The sequence below is a fragment of the Tamandua tetradactyla genome, chromosome 11 (genome assembly GCF_023851605.1).
Source record: "Tamandua tetradactyla isolate mTamTet1 chromosome 11, mTamTet1.pri, whole genome shotgun sequence".
NCBI lineage: Eukaryota > Metazoa > Chordata > Mammalia > Pilosa > Myrmecophagidae > Tamandua > Tamandua tetradactyla.
Window position 1 is genome coordinate 726,344 of NC_135337.1, and position 14,783 is coordinate 741,126.

General features: G+C 42.4%; 1 protein-coding gene across 1 annotated transcript in view; it reads left to right on the forward strand.

Moving 5' to 3' along the window:
* Nucleotides 1–14,783, forward strand: part of NOTCH2 (notch receptor 2) — a 145,903-nt gene that overhangs the window by 80,394 nt on the left and 50,726 nt on the right. The window contains exons 6-7 of the mRNA XM_077119721.1: nt 12,674–12,907; nt 14,223–14,378. Of these exons, the coding sequence (XP_076975836.1) occupies nt 12,674–12,907; nt 14,223–14,378 (390 nt within the window). The remainder of the gene's footprint in view (nt 1–12,673; nt 12,908–14,222; nt 14,379–14,783) is intronic.

Sequence of the window (14,783 nt, forward strand, 5' to 3'; positions counted from 1 at the left end):
CTGCTCCTGTCATGGTCTCTCTCCTCTCTGGCTTTTTCCATTCCTATGTTAGATTCTTCAGAGGCCATATTTTGCAACTTAAAAAAAAAAGGTAGTGTGACATTAATTAGGTGGAAATTAATGTCTTTTTAACGATTCTTGCAGTGGAACTGAGCAAGATAAGACATTTATTAAGAACTTGACCCCTCCTTACCTCCCTTCTGCTCTGTGGGAAAGTGGCTCCTGGTGGTGCTGTGTGGCACTAAGCCTTCGGATACCCGTGAAGATCAGATGATATTGTCGTTTCGTTGCTGATTTCTCTTTGATACCCACACACGGTTTCCTGCTTGGATAGTAATTAAGAAGGCCCAGCCTGGGGGGAAACTTTACCAGAATTTCTTACCTTAGAGTGTTCAATGAATGACTCGTTTCCATCAAAGTTCTTATAAGATGTTTTCTTCTCCTCTTGTATTTTTATCTTTTCTAGAAAAAGTGGTGATGGTGATGGATAAGTTCAGTGTAGCAGGATTTATTTCTTTTGACTTGCTGTCTCTTATTAGGAGTGACCCTCAGTCTTTGGGTTTCCACCTAGTTTCCTGTTTCACTCAAGCCAGTTAGGGTTATAAATGCAGATGACTATTTTCTGCATTCAGGAGCTCTCTTCTGGCTAGGCCACGTGTTTCCTGTACTCCCTTAGTGCCTGATGCATTCTCCTGTGATAGTGTGTACCATTATTTATGTTGACACTATTGCATGCCTGATAGTAAGGAGGTCCTGAGTTATGGGGCAGTTGAACTGTTGGTGACAACTGTTTATAAAGTCGTTTTTGATAGCCAAGTTGTTTGCCATCCTTCCCCCTTCTCCTGTTCTGGGAAGAATAGAAACAAAATTTTGTGACATAGGGTCCCTATTTTTTGATATTAGGGTTATAACTGTAGATTACAACTCAAAAGAAATAAGTGGAGTTGGGGGGCTTGGAGTTAATTAACGTTTATTTTGCACCCAAATACTATGTAATACACTGCAGTGTTTCTTTTGTGTAAAATCTTTACAATAACTGTTTTAGGAGTAGGGTTTTATTAAATATCCTTTTCATAGACAATTTTGCACATTCAGAGAGGTTAAATACTTTGTCCAAGGAACATTACTGGTTGGCGTAGGGTTTAAATTTAGGTTTGTTGAAACTCCAAATCTTGCTCAAATATGTGCTCTTTTTTCCATATCAGATTGACTCTATGAGATGTTTTTTGAAGACATTGGGTCTTTTTAGTAGATGGAAAGTTCAGTTTATAATTCTATTATTCTGTGATTTGGTGATTTATACATTTGTGCTTTTTCCTTCTTAAGAATTTGGATGGTTACTTTAAGACTAGAAGTTAAATTATGTGAACATTTTATATTCAGTCTGCTGCTGTTTTCACGATGCCTAAGAGCCTTATTGCAGCTTTATTCAGAATTCCTTTTACATTTCACTTCTCAGAGCTGAGGCACAAATCGTTTGGTCCAGCGTTTAACAAAATAGGAAAGGAGGAGTTGGAGTAGACCACTAGGAGAGGAAATGAAGCTGCCAGCCATCTGAAAAAGAGTGGGTGGGGTTATATGGCTGAAAAAATGTGGGATTAATTTGAACTAGATGAAGATTTGGAAATTTGCCACAGTTTTAATGAAAAGAGTCTGTTAGGTATGGTTTTGTTTCCTAGAGTACCTAATATTGAAGGCTTGGTCTTTTGTAGCAAGCTCTGGATTTCAGGATGACCAGAAATTTTTCCACCTCAATTTATGGTTTCATCTGGAGCCAATAAGTCAACTTCCTTTTCTTTTCTTCAGAGGCTTTATCTTCTATCCAAGGAACTAATGTCTCTTCGTTACCCTGTTGGGGGCATTAGAAAAATAAACGGTGCAATAAAAAGCTTTTTGATCTTCTTGTTGATTCATGCTAAGCACCCTCGGTTCGTGCTGCTCAGTGTGGTAGCCACTAGCCGTATTTTCCTGTTGAGCATCCAAAATGTGGCTGGGCCAAATTGAGATGTGCTGTAGCTATAAAATACCTGATTTTGAAGACTTAGTATAAACAGAAGTAAAGTATCTTACTATTAATGTTTTAAATATTGATTAGAGGTTAAAATGATAATATTTTGGCTGTATTGGTGAAATAAAATGTTAAAATTAATGTTTCTTATTTTTTTTAAGTGGCTACTAGACACTTTGAAATGACATCTGTGGCTCTCGTACTGCGATTGGACAGCACTCCTAGTTGCCAATATGTTCATAACGCCATTGTGGCTTCTATGTGCAGGCATCTTCTCCCTCGGAGGTGCAGTGATGGGCTTGTGTCCATCCACAGAGGGGGTCTTATGCTGCCCTTGCGAGAGGAGTCTTATCCCATTGTGGTTCCCCCATTAAGTATGGCCGGAACTGTATTGCAACCCAACTCAGAATCTTGGCTGATTGATTGATTGATTGAATGCAGTTCTGTTGAGATGTATTCACACATCGTACAAACCATCCAAAGTATACACCCAATGGCTGAGTCTTTTTGCCTCCCATGGCTGTTATAATATTGTTAGTTTGTAGCTTCAAAACCTACCCATTTTCTGCCCTTGCTTAAGTTCAGATAGAAGAGTGAAAGTGGTGAGGTTTACGAGTGGGTAGATGGTTTGCTTTTCATAGGAATTTTGTTATAGCAAAATAAGGAAATGAAAGCATACCTAAGGATTTGACGAAGCCTGAGTAGAAATGTCTTTGTTATGCTCTCTTTGGCCCTAGGCCATCTTATCAGAGAAGTTCTGCTCTGGCATATATCCATTGGAGAAATAATTTTTTTAAAAGGCCCCAACATTAATTACAGCAGTGTAGATTAATGTTTTGTCTACGTGAATTGTTATTTGAATTTTCTTTTTAAAGGTTCATTTCCTTCATTATTAAAGTTGACTCTAAGCTCAACTCACAAATTCCTCTCTGTGGTTGCTTTTCGTTTTGGGTTCATTCCTGGGGCATATGTGATTTATTTTCCTGTGCTTGTTATTAATCCAGAAATGTAATTTCAGCTAGGGCTTAGAATAGTGCTTTGGGACTCTAGGCAGAGGTGAACAATGGAAGTTAGTGGACATGAGTCAAATAAAACTGAACAGATTTTCTCTCAGCTCTCCTTTATAGAATGATGAGTCTGAGTTTGTTAAAAAATTCCCATTCCTGTCAGTTGCTCCAATTTCAATAAAAAAAAAAAATCTGGCATAAATCAGCATGCACATATTGCCAGAGGTGATGCATGAACTTCTTGTGTCTGGGAATGAAATCTTTTCATGATGGTATTTTGATTTTGAATTAGATGTCCATGTTTCAGTCCAACCTTGGTAACAAACTATTCTCTAGGATGAGTTGTTTTTCCCAACCACTTTTCTGTTTTTTTTTTTTAAGATTTTGGGGGTAGAACTTTTTTGTTTAGAGTAAAAACCATTTTTCTGTGTTTGGAACTTCAGAAGTGTTCTCATGTATACTTTGCATGGGAGAATGGGAAAATGCGTCTCTCATTTCAGTTTCTCTTCTGTCAACTTGATTGGGAGTACTCGGTGATAAGCCTGCTCCCTGGAATTACGCGGCCCCTTCCCAATTTTAGTTTACATCAGTTGGGCAGACTGCCAGAGTGCCAACCTGAAGAATCCTGGTCGCAGAGCCCAGAGCTGATATTCTGGGATGGAGGTGGTGGAGGGAGCAGGGCTGAGTGGATAAAACAGCCCTGCAGAATGCAGGAGGTCTACAGGATGTTCCTGCCCTTGTGGTCCATGACTCAGCGTCTAGCTTTGGCTTCATTCCAGGCAAGACCCAAGTTAATGTCACAGCTTTTCAAGCCCCTACAGATAGCGTCGATAACAGATGTTTATCAAACCACTCATTGTTACATCCAGCCTACAGTGGTAGATGCTGTAACAGACACAAGTGAGAAAGATTCAATTCCTGCTTAGGTATTGAATTCTTGGGCCACAAATTAATCTCAGCAAATTTCCTACATATTGTTCCTTTGTTTTGTTGGTGAGAATTATAGGGAAGATCGGTGTTCCTTCTTTATTGGTAGGTACCTGTATTAGTCAGGGTTCTCTAGAGAAACAGAACCAACAGGAGAGATCTGTAAATAAAAGATTAATAAAAGTGTCTCACACAACCATGGGAAGGCAAGAGACCAGAATACACAGGGCCGGCTGTGAAGCTGGCAATTCCAGTGGAGGGTCTCAACAGACTCCACAGGAAAGGCTTGCTGGCTGAAGAAAAAGAAAATTCTCTTTTCTCCCTTAAAAGTCTCCAAACAACCAGATCAAATCCATCTGATTGGATTATCTCGTTTGCAGGAGCCACTCCCTTAGTTGATCATAGATGCAACCAGCCACAGCTGCAGTCACCTGACTGATGATTTCATGAACAGCCTTCTGGTTTACCAGCCAGCCACAGACTATCCGTGCAGTAACAGGCCAGTCCGTACCTGACGCCAGGGGCGTCATCACCCGGCCAAGTTGATGCCAGAACCTAACCATAGTAGTAGCTTTCTTCTTCCCTTCTCTCTCTCTTTAAAATCATGTGTTCTCTTAATGTTGTTTTTTCCTCCCAACTTCTGTTTTGAGCCCTTCGAATGTGCAAACTTAGATTTACGTCTATCCTCAGTTCAAGAAAATATCTTTTCCATTTGTTTTTATGTCTTCAGCAACAACTAAGTTATCTTTACATTGTATTTTTACATCAACTATTTTTTTCTCCCCATAGCGTCTCTCTTGAAATTTTAATGTTTGTTTTTTTCCTCTGTATTTATGAAAGCTTCTTAAGCTTTTTCCTTCACAGCAGCAATTTATTTTTTCTGCCTTGTCAGCTCTGTCCTTTATAGGTTCTAGTTTTAATTACATTTTTATTTTCCTATGAATATTAACTGATTGCATCTAAGTCCTTTCTGTTTCTGCCTGCCACTCAGCCAGCTGATCAGAGTATGATGTCCTGTATCATTTCTCATCTCTTTATAGTGCCTATGTATATCTATACATTTCTTGAAAGCACAGAACCAATTCTTCCTAAAATTAGAGACCGGAAGTGAATGTTTTTCGTAAGTCTGTTCTTTGTCTCGAGTGATAAATTCTCCATCTTTCATATTCCAGAATCTTTTAATAGACCCCATGCTGGTCTTTTCCACTTTATGGATTCTGCAGAGTTATTGCTTCCCTGTAAAGAGGGTAGACTGATTCTTCTTGGATCCCTTCACTCTCAGCCTGGCTGCAGTTAGAGCTTTTCCTCCCAATGAGATGAGGGGTACTTTTCAGTAAACTGGTTTAACAGCCTCACAGCCTGAAGGAAGTGGGGAGGGAGCTGACATGTGGGCTTCCTTGCAGGGAGACCGAAGCTTGGCCTCTCTTTCTACTCTGTGTTGAAAATCCTCTGTGCCAGGGTCACCTTTCTGAATGCCAGGCGTTGGCCTGCCCTCCGTGACTCTCCGTGTGGTGGCTGAACCTGGCTGCCGTATCCAGAATCTGCCTCCGAAGCACCGCAGACCTCTTGTTGCAGGAGCCCTGGAGCACCCTGGTTCTTTAAATTGCTGTTGGTCTGCAGGGGTGAGAGGGAGTTCAGCCTGTTATCTGCACTGCGATTTCGTGAGCCACAAATCTGATAGTGTTGTTTCTGTGCTAAAAATGCTTCGCTGGACCCTACTTGTCTTTTGGAAACAGTTCCAAGGCTCTTGATATAACTCAGTCTCCAACCACGTTTTCCTCCGTTGCCCTCATGCAGACTTCATCACTGACCCACACCGACTTATTTTTTCATTGCCTCAAATGAGCCATGCTCTCTCCTGTTCACGCCCATGCCTGTGCGCTTTCTTCCTGAAATGTCCCCTCTCCACCCACCACGCACCGCACATACTTCGCGGTGCACGTGCGCGCACACATACATACGCACACTCACAGCTTGGCCAGCTCTTCTCATGACTCCCACAGGATTTCAACAGAAAGTTTTCCTCTCTATTTCTTCCCTGTTTTCCCCACTGTGTGCTCTTAGGGCACCATGTCGTACCTCTATTAAAGTACTTACCGCCCTATGTTACCATCATTTGGTTATAAAACCCCTATTTGTAAATTTTACTCAAGTGAAAAGCCATGACTGTTTTGTTTACCATTGTAATCCCAGTGTGAGAAGTCAAGGGTTTGTATGTAGTGTGTGTGTATTAATAAATAAGCAGATACGTGAATTTGAGCATTAACTTTTCCAGTTGTTCGTGGTGTAACTTTTCCAAATCAGGACTGTTAGTAATAGCTGGGATCTCTCAGGATCTCTTCTCTGTACTTTTCTGAGATACTTTAGTATCTTTTTTCAGATTGGCCCAGATCTGTGCTGCAGTTCTAAAACCGTACCAATTGTGTATGAAGATTACCCTTGACCATCTATGTAAAGCACTTCTCTGGTGTCTGGTACCTAGAATAACTGAATATGTTTCAACGATCTGACCTGTAAGTCAGTAACGGTGATTTAAATTTCAGATGAGGAGCGAAGAGGGGTGTCCAGCTGGAAGTGCCCTGTGGAATAAGGAAGAAATCCATCGTTTCTGCCCTATTGTATGTGGATAGAGGTGACTGGGAGAGGAGGACGTTCGGCTCCATCTGAGGGGTTGATGTGTGTAGCACTTGAGGGAGGGCTTAGGTTTCTGTTGAAGTAAGAGGATGCCCACCAGAGCGTAGAGGTCCTCTTGGGAAATAGGGGAAGGGTCGGTAGGGAATTTGGGTATGGTAGAAATCAGAGTCCAGAAGTTAAGGAGGGAGAGTGGCATTAGAAGTCTGTTGACCGGTAGATGTAGATAAGTGGATGATGGAAATTGGGGGCATATACAGAATAGAAACACTCTTCAGAGCTGTGAGAGAAGTTGATTTGGAAGATTGTTATTAAGTTTGGGTTGCAGTGACTTAACTAAGAGAAGACAGGAATAGATAAACATTCATTTAACAAATATTTGTTAAGCATTTCTCATTAAATGTTATTACTGGGCATTGTGCTAAGTACTGCTTAGTGGTGAGCTAAACTGCTACCACTCATTTCTTCATAGAACTCTCAGTCTTGGAGCACACACATTCATCATATAATTATCTATAATATTTTGAACTGTGATAAACATGTTAAAGGAGAAGTAGGGGGTATCATGAGAGCATATTACCGGCAGAACTAAATTTAGAAGTGGCAGGTGAAGTCTCCTTGAGAAAGTGACATTTTAGCTATGGGCAGTGACTAAGACCTAGTTATGGGAAAAGTGGGGTTAAAAGTGTCACAGTACAATGAACAGCATGTGCAGAGACCCTGACAGGAGAATGAGTGTGAGCATTTTGAGAAATGAATGAAGAACTGAGTGACTAGAACTTGTGATTTTTCCGGGGGAGAGACTGAAGAGTAGGTGGGAAGCATGGATAGGATCTGAAGTGTTAGTCTGAGTGCTGTGAAAGGCATCAGAGCGGTTTGAGCGGCCGATGGCATAGATTGGCCTAGATCTTGAGATCATTTTGGGGGTTGTATAGAAAATATATTGATGGGGATACAGGATGTGAGCTTCGTATCTAGTGGGGGCTTTCACCGAGATTCACCAGATATCTGTGTGTGTACCCTCCCCAGCCCCACACTACCTCCTGAGCTACTCTCTGCCCCAGGCTACACATATATTTTCAGGCGCTTGCACACTCGAGCACACATACACACTCTCATTAGGCAAACGCTGTTGACTCCTGTGTTTATACCAGCTGTTTTAACCAGCTTTAGTCTCAGCAGTTTATGGAATAGTCAAATTTGTCCTCTTTGTTTAACCTCCAGCAGGGGAGTAGAAAATCTCCCGTGTATAGAGGAGGACATTGCGTAGGAGAGAGTTCTAAGACTCCTCTGTTACGATACGGAAGAGCTTCAAACTCCAGAACTCAGAGCTTGAGTGATTGCTTTAGGAAAGATAGATCAAAGGCTGAACTGTCTTGATTTAACTATACAGTAGGTGGTAGCAGGTCAGGCTAAGGGCCTGTCAGGCTCATTTTTTGTGTGTGCACATGTGAGATTCTTGTTCCAGTGAGAGTTGACCCTTAACATGGCCATTGAGGTGATAAAACTTTTTCCCACAGACGTCACAGTTGAGAGATGACCAGGCAGGGTAAAGGCTGCTTTAAGGAGTGCTAAGGCTCAGCGATCGTTCTTTATGTTTTGTATTAATTCCCCTCTTCCAAGTCATTCACAACTCCAAATCAGATGGATGGTTTGTTTCTGAAACCTGAAGAAAGCCGTCAGGCTCTGCTTGTCTTCTGGTATACTGCAGCTCATAAATGGTGTGTGTCTGAGGCCCATGGGGCTCGGGTCTTGGTTTCCATTTCATTACAGACCCATGAAGTTCACTCTGTTGTAGTTATTGCTGCAAGCTGTGCTTATGATCTTAGTCATCCTGCCATAGGATGGGACAATAAGAAAAGAGCAGCATGAAACTGACCCTAATCCAGCAAAAACGATACAAGATGATTATTTTACTAATGGTGGGTTAGTAATGTCATTTTCATCTATAGCAATACTAAGCCATCTTTCTTTTTATCTGCTATTCTCAATCCTACCCTGTACCTCAATGATCACTTCAGAATCCCTTTTTCCATTTTGAAGGCTTCCTTCATCTGCAGTGATCTCACACCCCCCACAAGTACTTTTCAGTGCTTAACAATTTTCATTTCTATTTCTTCTCCCATATAGCTGTGCAAACTTGAACAAGTCACTATACCTCCCTGGTCCTATTTTCCTCACCTGTAAAATGGGCAGATTAGATGATCATTAAGGTCTATTTCACCGCTGTATACATACCAAGTGGCTAGTACAGCCCGGCATGTATACAAAAGTGAATGACAGACACAGTCTCTGCCCTCAAGGAGCATAACAGTCTTTAGGAACATGGACTGTAAAGAATAAATACATAAATATAAAATTACAGCTTGGCATAAATGCTAGGGTAGGACTGAATGGATTAGATGCAGTGGTAGAGAGTAATAGGGAGAGGTGTATTTGGAAGGAATATCTGAAGGACGAGAAACTGCTAGTCATATAAATAAGAAAGGAAAGAATGTTCTAGGAGCAGAGAACATCATGTGCCGAGGCAGTGCTGTAGGAAAGAACTTAATGTTTGAGAAGTCAACAGGAAGCCCTTATGGCTGGGGCAAGACGTTTGAAGGAGAGAGTGGAGCTGGAGAAGATGGGTGAGGTGGTCAAGACCACGCAGGATGATATAAGCTGTGAATAACAGTTTGATTTGTATTTGAATCATAATGGGAAGCGACTGGAAGGTTTGAAGAAAAGAACAGAATAATCTCCTTTACATCTTTAAAATACGTGTCTGGATACTGTGTGGATAAATGGGGTACATGTGGAAATGGGGCGCCTGATAAAGAGGCTCCTGGAAGGAGATCTTGATTGCCTAGACAAATGTGGTGGCGGGTGAAGTGGAAAGAAAGGAGTGATTTGAGATTCATTTAAGAGGCAGAACTGATCATCCAGAAAATTGTTACTAAGCACTGGTGACTCTCAGTGTTTAGGGTATCAGCCAAGTATTGGGTAGTGTAACAGTTCATACCCGGTTAGCTCAGATTCATGGTGGCAATACAGAAGATAATTGAAAGGTCGAGTTGTTATTTCCTTTCTCTTTTGCACGTAGGAAACGGGAAGGGCCCCAGCAGCCCATCGCCTTAGTCCACTGGTGGAATAGCAATAGCCTGCAGTCTCTGCAAGTAGAAATTACTAAGCGGAATGATTGATGTCCTCAAACACTGGCCTAACCAGCTTTGTGCGACATACTTTGGGAGTTCACCAGCAAAGCTTGTGTGTTGACAAAGATGGTGATACATGCTGAAACTTGTTTAAAAGGAAGATTTAGTAGCTTGGTAAGGGATGGAAACCACACAGCTGTCCCTTTTCTCCGGAAGACTTTTATATGCTAGGTAGCCCATAACTTAGCTTTCTTTCCCCCTCTCCTGACTAAGAGAAGGTTGTTTACTGGCAGACTAATCTTCAAATACAGCTTTGATCATGTCATCTACTCATGAACCTACAATAGGTCTCTTTTGCTTGTTGTGTCAAGTTCAGAATTCATACTCCAATGCAAAGCTCCAGACCATCTCCAACCATTTATCTTTTTAAGCTCCAGTACAAAGAATATACAAAGCTCGTTCCGATGTCTTAAAGCTCCAGCCCTACTTCCATCAGGTAGCCGTCTTTCTCCAGCCCAGGCTAGTGCTTTCTTGGCATGGAGTGGGAGAATACAGGTGCTCTCTGACAAGTCATCTGCCCACTCTAGATGATCACCCAGACCTTTTCCTATCCTAATGTCTAGGGGTCTTCTGCCTTTATTACATTCTAGCAAGGGTGCTCTTTAATTGTTTTGTTCATCTTTGCTTTCTCAGTGTTCTTTAAGACCCTAGGAGCAAGGCTTTAGTCGGTAATTCTTATTTATCAAATCTATGGCTGGGTACTTAGCTGCTGTAGTGGAAAGAGCATTAGATTTAGAGTCAGACTTAACCTGGTTTGAATGTCATCCTTCACAGTTACTAGATTTGTGACCTTGGGAAAGCTATTTAACCTTTCTGAGCCTTACGTTTCTTATTTTTAGTCTTCTGCGTTTGTTTCCTCCTGTGCCAAGAGGGTGGTGACATGAAGGAAGTGCGATATCTTAAACATTCCACTGGGAAATTTGGACCTCGCAGTTAGAGTGGAACCCTTGGCTACTGTTTTCTGCATTCTGGATTTAAGAACCGGTTGATAGACTTGGGATCAGGAGAAAAATATAATTCTGACAGAAATGAGCCTGGGAAGGAATGGTCTTCTTAGAGAAAAGTGTCTGAACCTTAGAAAAATATTATTTATTCTGTAGAGAGTTACTTATAAAACAGTAGGATCTTGACATTCTAGGTTTCACACCTCTGACAAGCAGTATCTAACAGCTGTATGGTCCTAAGGTATTCAGTGAAAAAATCAGTCTTATTCAAAGAAGAGTGAACTTTACCTAAGTTTTTGTAGCCATAAATTTTCTAGTTAACTGACTGTGTGAACGGTGATCTTAATCTTTAGCTCTGCACTTCCCCATGCCTTTGTGTACTTGGGAAAACAGATATGTGGAGAGGGTGTGACGCCATCACATTCACACCTCAAGTCTTTATAAGAATTTTAGAGTCAGGCACCTCCGGTGTTCAAATCACAGCTCTCCTGTACTCTGCCTCACAGTTAGTTTACCTCTCTGGACCTATTTCCTCAACTATAAATGAGATCGCTTTTGTGACAGTCCCAGGGACAATGCCTGATTCAGAGCAGGCAGTCAACAAGTATTAGTTTTCCTTTCCCAAGAGTGCCAGATTTCCATTCTAAGGATTGTTTTATTTATCTGCCTTGTTTACTTGTGTCTAACTATTATAAGAAAGGCATATGAAATATTTTTAAACACACAGAGTACTTTTTACTTAGAATTGTCACAGATCCAGTCAAAAGGAAAAATACCATTCAAATCGCTCACATTCAGCAAGTCAGTTTGGTTTGGGGACAGCATAGATACCTTGAGTTAGCATAAGAGCAAGAGGCAAGACTCAGCAATTTTCCATGTTACAGCAAAATTTTCCACCTACTTATTGTTCATGTTTTCGTTTCTAAATCCCACCTGTATCCTGACCACACAGCTATATTTATTCAGAGGAAGTATTTCTGCCACCGCAGAAAGAAATCAAGGTTTTCTCAGCAGCAGTCCTTGGGCAGTCATCTCCCCCAGCCTAGGACAGAGGACATCGTTTGCTTCTGGTCTTTACTCTGAGAAGTGCTGCTGCTGCTTCCTTGTAACTTGAAGTCCTAATCTTGTTCCATGTCAAGATTTGCCTTAGTCCCCTGCCCTTTGCCACAGTAGTGGCCAAGGAGCACATCCGTAGGTCGTCTCTTGTTTATCATCCTTCAGTTTGCTCTTTCGGACGCAGAGTAGAACTGTCTTTTCCCATCTCCTGTTCATTGGGTGGGCTTTCTATGTCTGTGTCCTTGCAGCTTGGGTGCCTTGGGCTGGGCACAGTTTGTTCCATTCTTTTTACATCCATACTTAACCAGGGCTCTTCATTGTTCTTAATCACCTCTCTGTCCTTGCTTGGCCTGATACTATTTTAATAAAGTCCTTATTTTGAGATAATTGTAGCTTCACATGAAGTTGTATGAAACTATACAGAGAGATACCATGTACTCTTCATCCAGTTTCCCCCAGTATCACAATCAGCACATTGCCACTGATACCAGTCAAGACACAGAACAGCTGCCCTACGTATTGACATACAGATACCTTCTCATCCTTCTTTTCCTTCCTCCTCTCCAAGACTCCTCTCTTTCTGCTCTTCTCACTCATATATTTGTTGCCCTGGGGATTTAACTCTGTTAAAGATCCTGCAAGCTTTGGGTGGGTTGGCCAACTTCTCATGTTGTTAGAGTTTCTAGGAATGGCCCCTCCTATCCTTCTATAAAAAACTTCCATGGAATCAGTCTAATTTGGATGGTTCTGGGGGCCTTTTTCCTATGAAGTCCTGGCCTGCCGTGAGCACTACTGAGCCTCTGTTTCATGCAGGTCACACGATCCTGAAAAGTATGTGGGAGCCGGTGTGATACTAATCCTTTCAGACTTAGGAGTCCTAATCGAAGACACATTTTCCCCCAAAAGGGCAATCTTGCACAGAGGACGTGGATGAGTGTTTGCTGCAGCCCAATGCCTGTCAGAACGGGGGCACCTGCACCAACCGCCACGGGGGCTATGGCTGTGTGTGCGTGAACGGCTGGAGCGGAGACGACTGCAGCGAGAACATCGACGACTGTGCCTTCGCCTCCTGCACTCCGGGCTCCACCTGCATTGACCGTGTGGCTTCCTTCTCTTGCTTGTGCCCAGAAGGAAAAGCAGGTGAGGTGGGCAGAGGGACAGAGCTGGAGATCCAGGAATGGTGAATGTTTGGGACTGCTGCAACCATCTCTTTCATCCTGATATCGGTGTTGGTTGATTACTTATCTTTAGCAACATGTCACTCAAGGTGTGGAAATGTGGTCTGGAAATGGGATCTGGCCAACAAGAGTGCTATGAGATAGTCTTCTTCCTTAGGATGTTTGGCACTCTCAACTCTCTCTACGCCTCAGGTTTTTCATTCCAGAAAGGGAAATTCAGTAACTATTGTCTTTGGAGGCATCTGTTGATCTCCTTGAGGTCTTAAGCGGAAAAGCTCTTAAGAAATTAAGAGGTGAACTTAATAAAAGGGCTCATAAATAGATACAGGTACTTTTTAAGAAGAAATAATCCATTTACTCAGAAGGAGTTGTCAAGAGAGAAGCATTTAAGTACATTTCAGCCCGCAGTGTGTCAGAGAAGATTTTCACAAATCTCGAAGTCCACACTCCTTTTGCCTCTGTTACTTGGACGGTTTCTAGTTCTAGCAGTAGGAGAACAATGAATGTGATGGAAGAAGATAGCTTAACGAGAGAATGTTCTGCCCCACAGCTTTGAAATATCCTTACACAGATGCCTTTCCAAAAGCCCCACCTCCAGCTTTGTAGATGAAGCCTTAGTTACCTGTTCTTAAGCTAATTGCAGACTGGAAAACTCAGTTCCCATGTGAAGGAGGTAGAACACAGAGTGTAGTTAGCTTCAGTCCTGAGGGCATCAGCGCCAAGAATGTCGACGTTATAAAAAGGCTGCTTTAGAAACAGCAGATGACATTCAACTGCCTTTTTTTTTTTTTTGAGATGAGTGAAATGCTGGTGGCCTCAGGCTCATTAGGTAGGATGATTTGGGAGAAGTAGGGTAGTCAGATAAAATAGAGGATGTATGCAGTATTTGGGAAATACTTATACTTGAGTAATTCATCCTCATACTAGAATTATTCACTGTTACCTGAAGTTCTGTTTGAACGGGGTGTCCTCTGTTTTTATGTGCTACACCGGCAGCTCCATCAGGAAGCTGTCCCCAGACTCCTGTCTCCCTTTCCCCACTCCCTGGCCTGTTACCCCTGAGGAGTGGGCCAGCCGGGGACTCGAGTCGGCAGCAGCTAGCTGCTTTACTCATGGCTGCAAGATGTCCCTAAGATAGAATCGGGCTAAGGGGAAGTTGCACTGAAATCTCCTTGCTAGATTTTGATCAGCCAATCATGAAGTTTTCCTTCCCCCTTGAAAGAGAGAACTCCCCCCCTAAGTAAGAGATATTTCCTTTGTTCTTTTTGGCTCCACAGGTCTCTTGTGTCATCTGGACGATGCGTGCATCAGCAATCCTTGCCACAAGGGGGCACTGTGTGACACCAACCCGCTGAATGGGCAGTATATCTGTACCTGCCCGCAGGGGTACAAAGGGGCCGACTGCACAGAAGACGTGGATGAGTGTGCCATGGGTGAGTGTGCAACACCGCTTCCCGTCCATCACGGTGTCTGTCAGCTCCAGCAAGTGTTTAAACCTGGTTCAGCCAACCCTCGCGTCTGTCCTGCTCCATGCCCACCGCTTACAACTAATCTTTCCAGCATGACCTTGTATTTTATCCTGGAAATTGAATTCTATGGAAGGTCTGTACTTGAATCTGAATATAAAGCCCTGCCCCATTGGCACTTTGGGCAAAAGAAGAGCAGAGATGGACAAGACTTGGGATGGCCCTGATATCAGTTTTTAAGGTTTGTGATTAGGGTAGGGAAATAGGAAATTGAAAACCAAATCATTAAAAGACTAGCCCTGATGCTGTCACCCTCAGACCTGCTTCTGTATTCTGCATTCGTGAAAACCCTGTCAAGGGCTTTGATCTTGG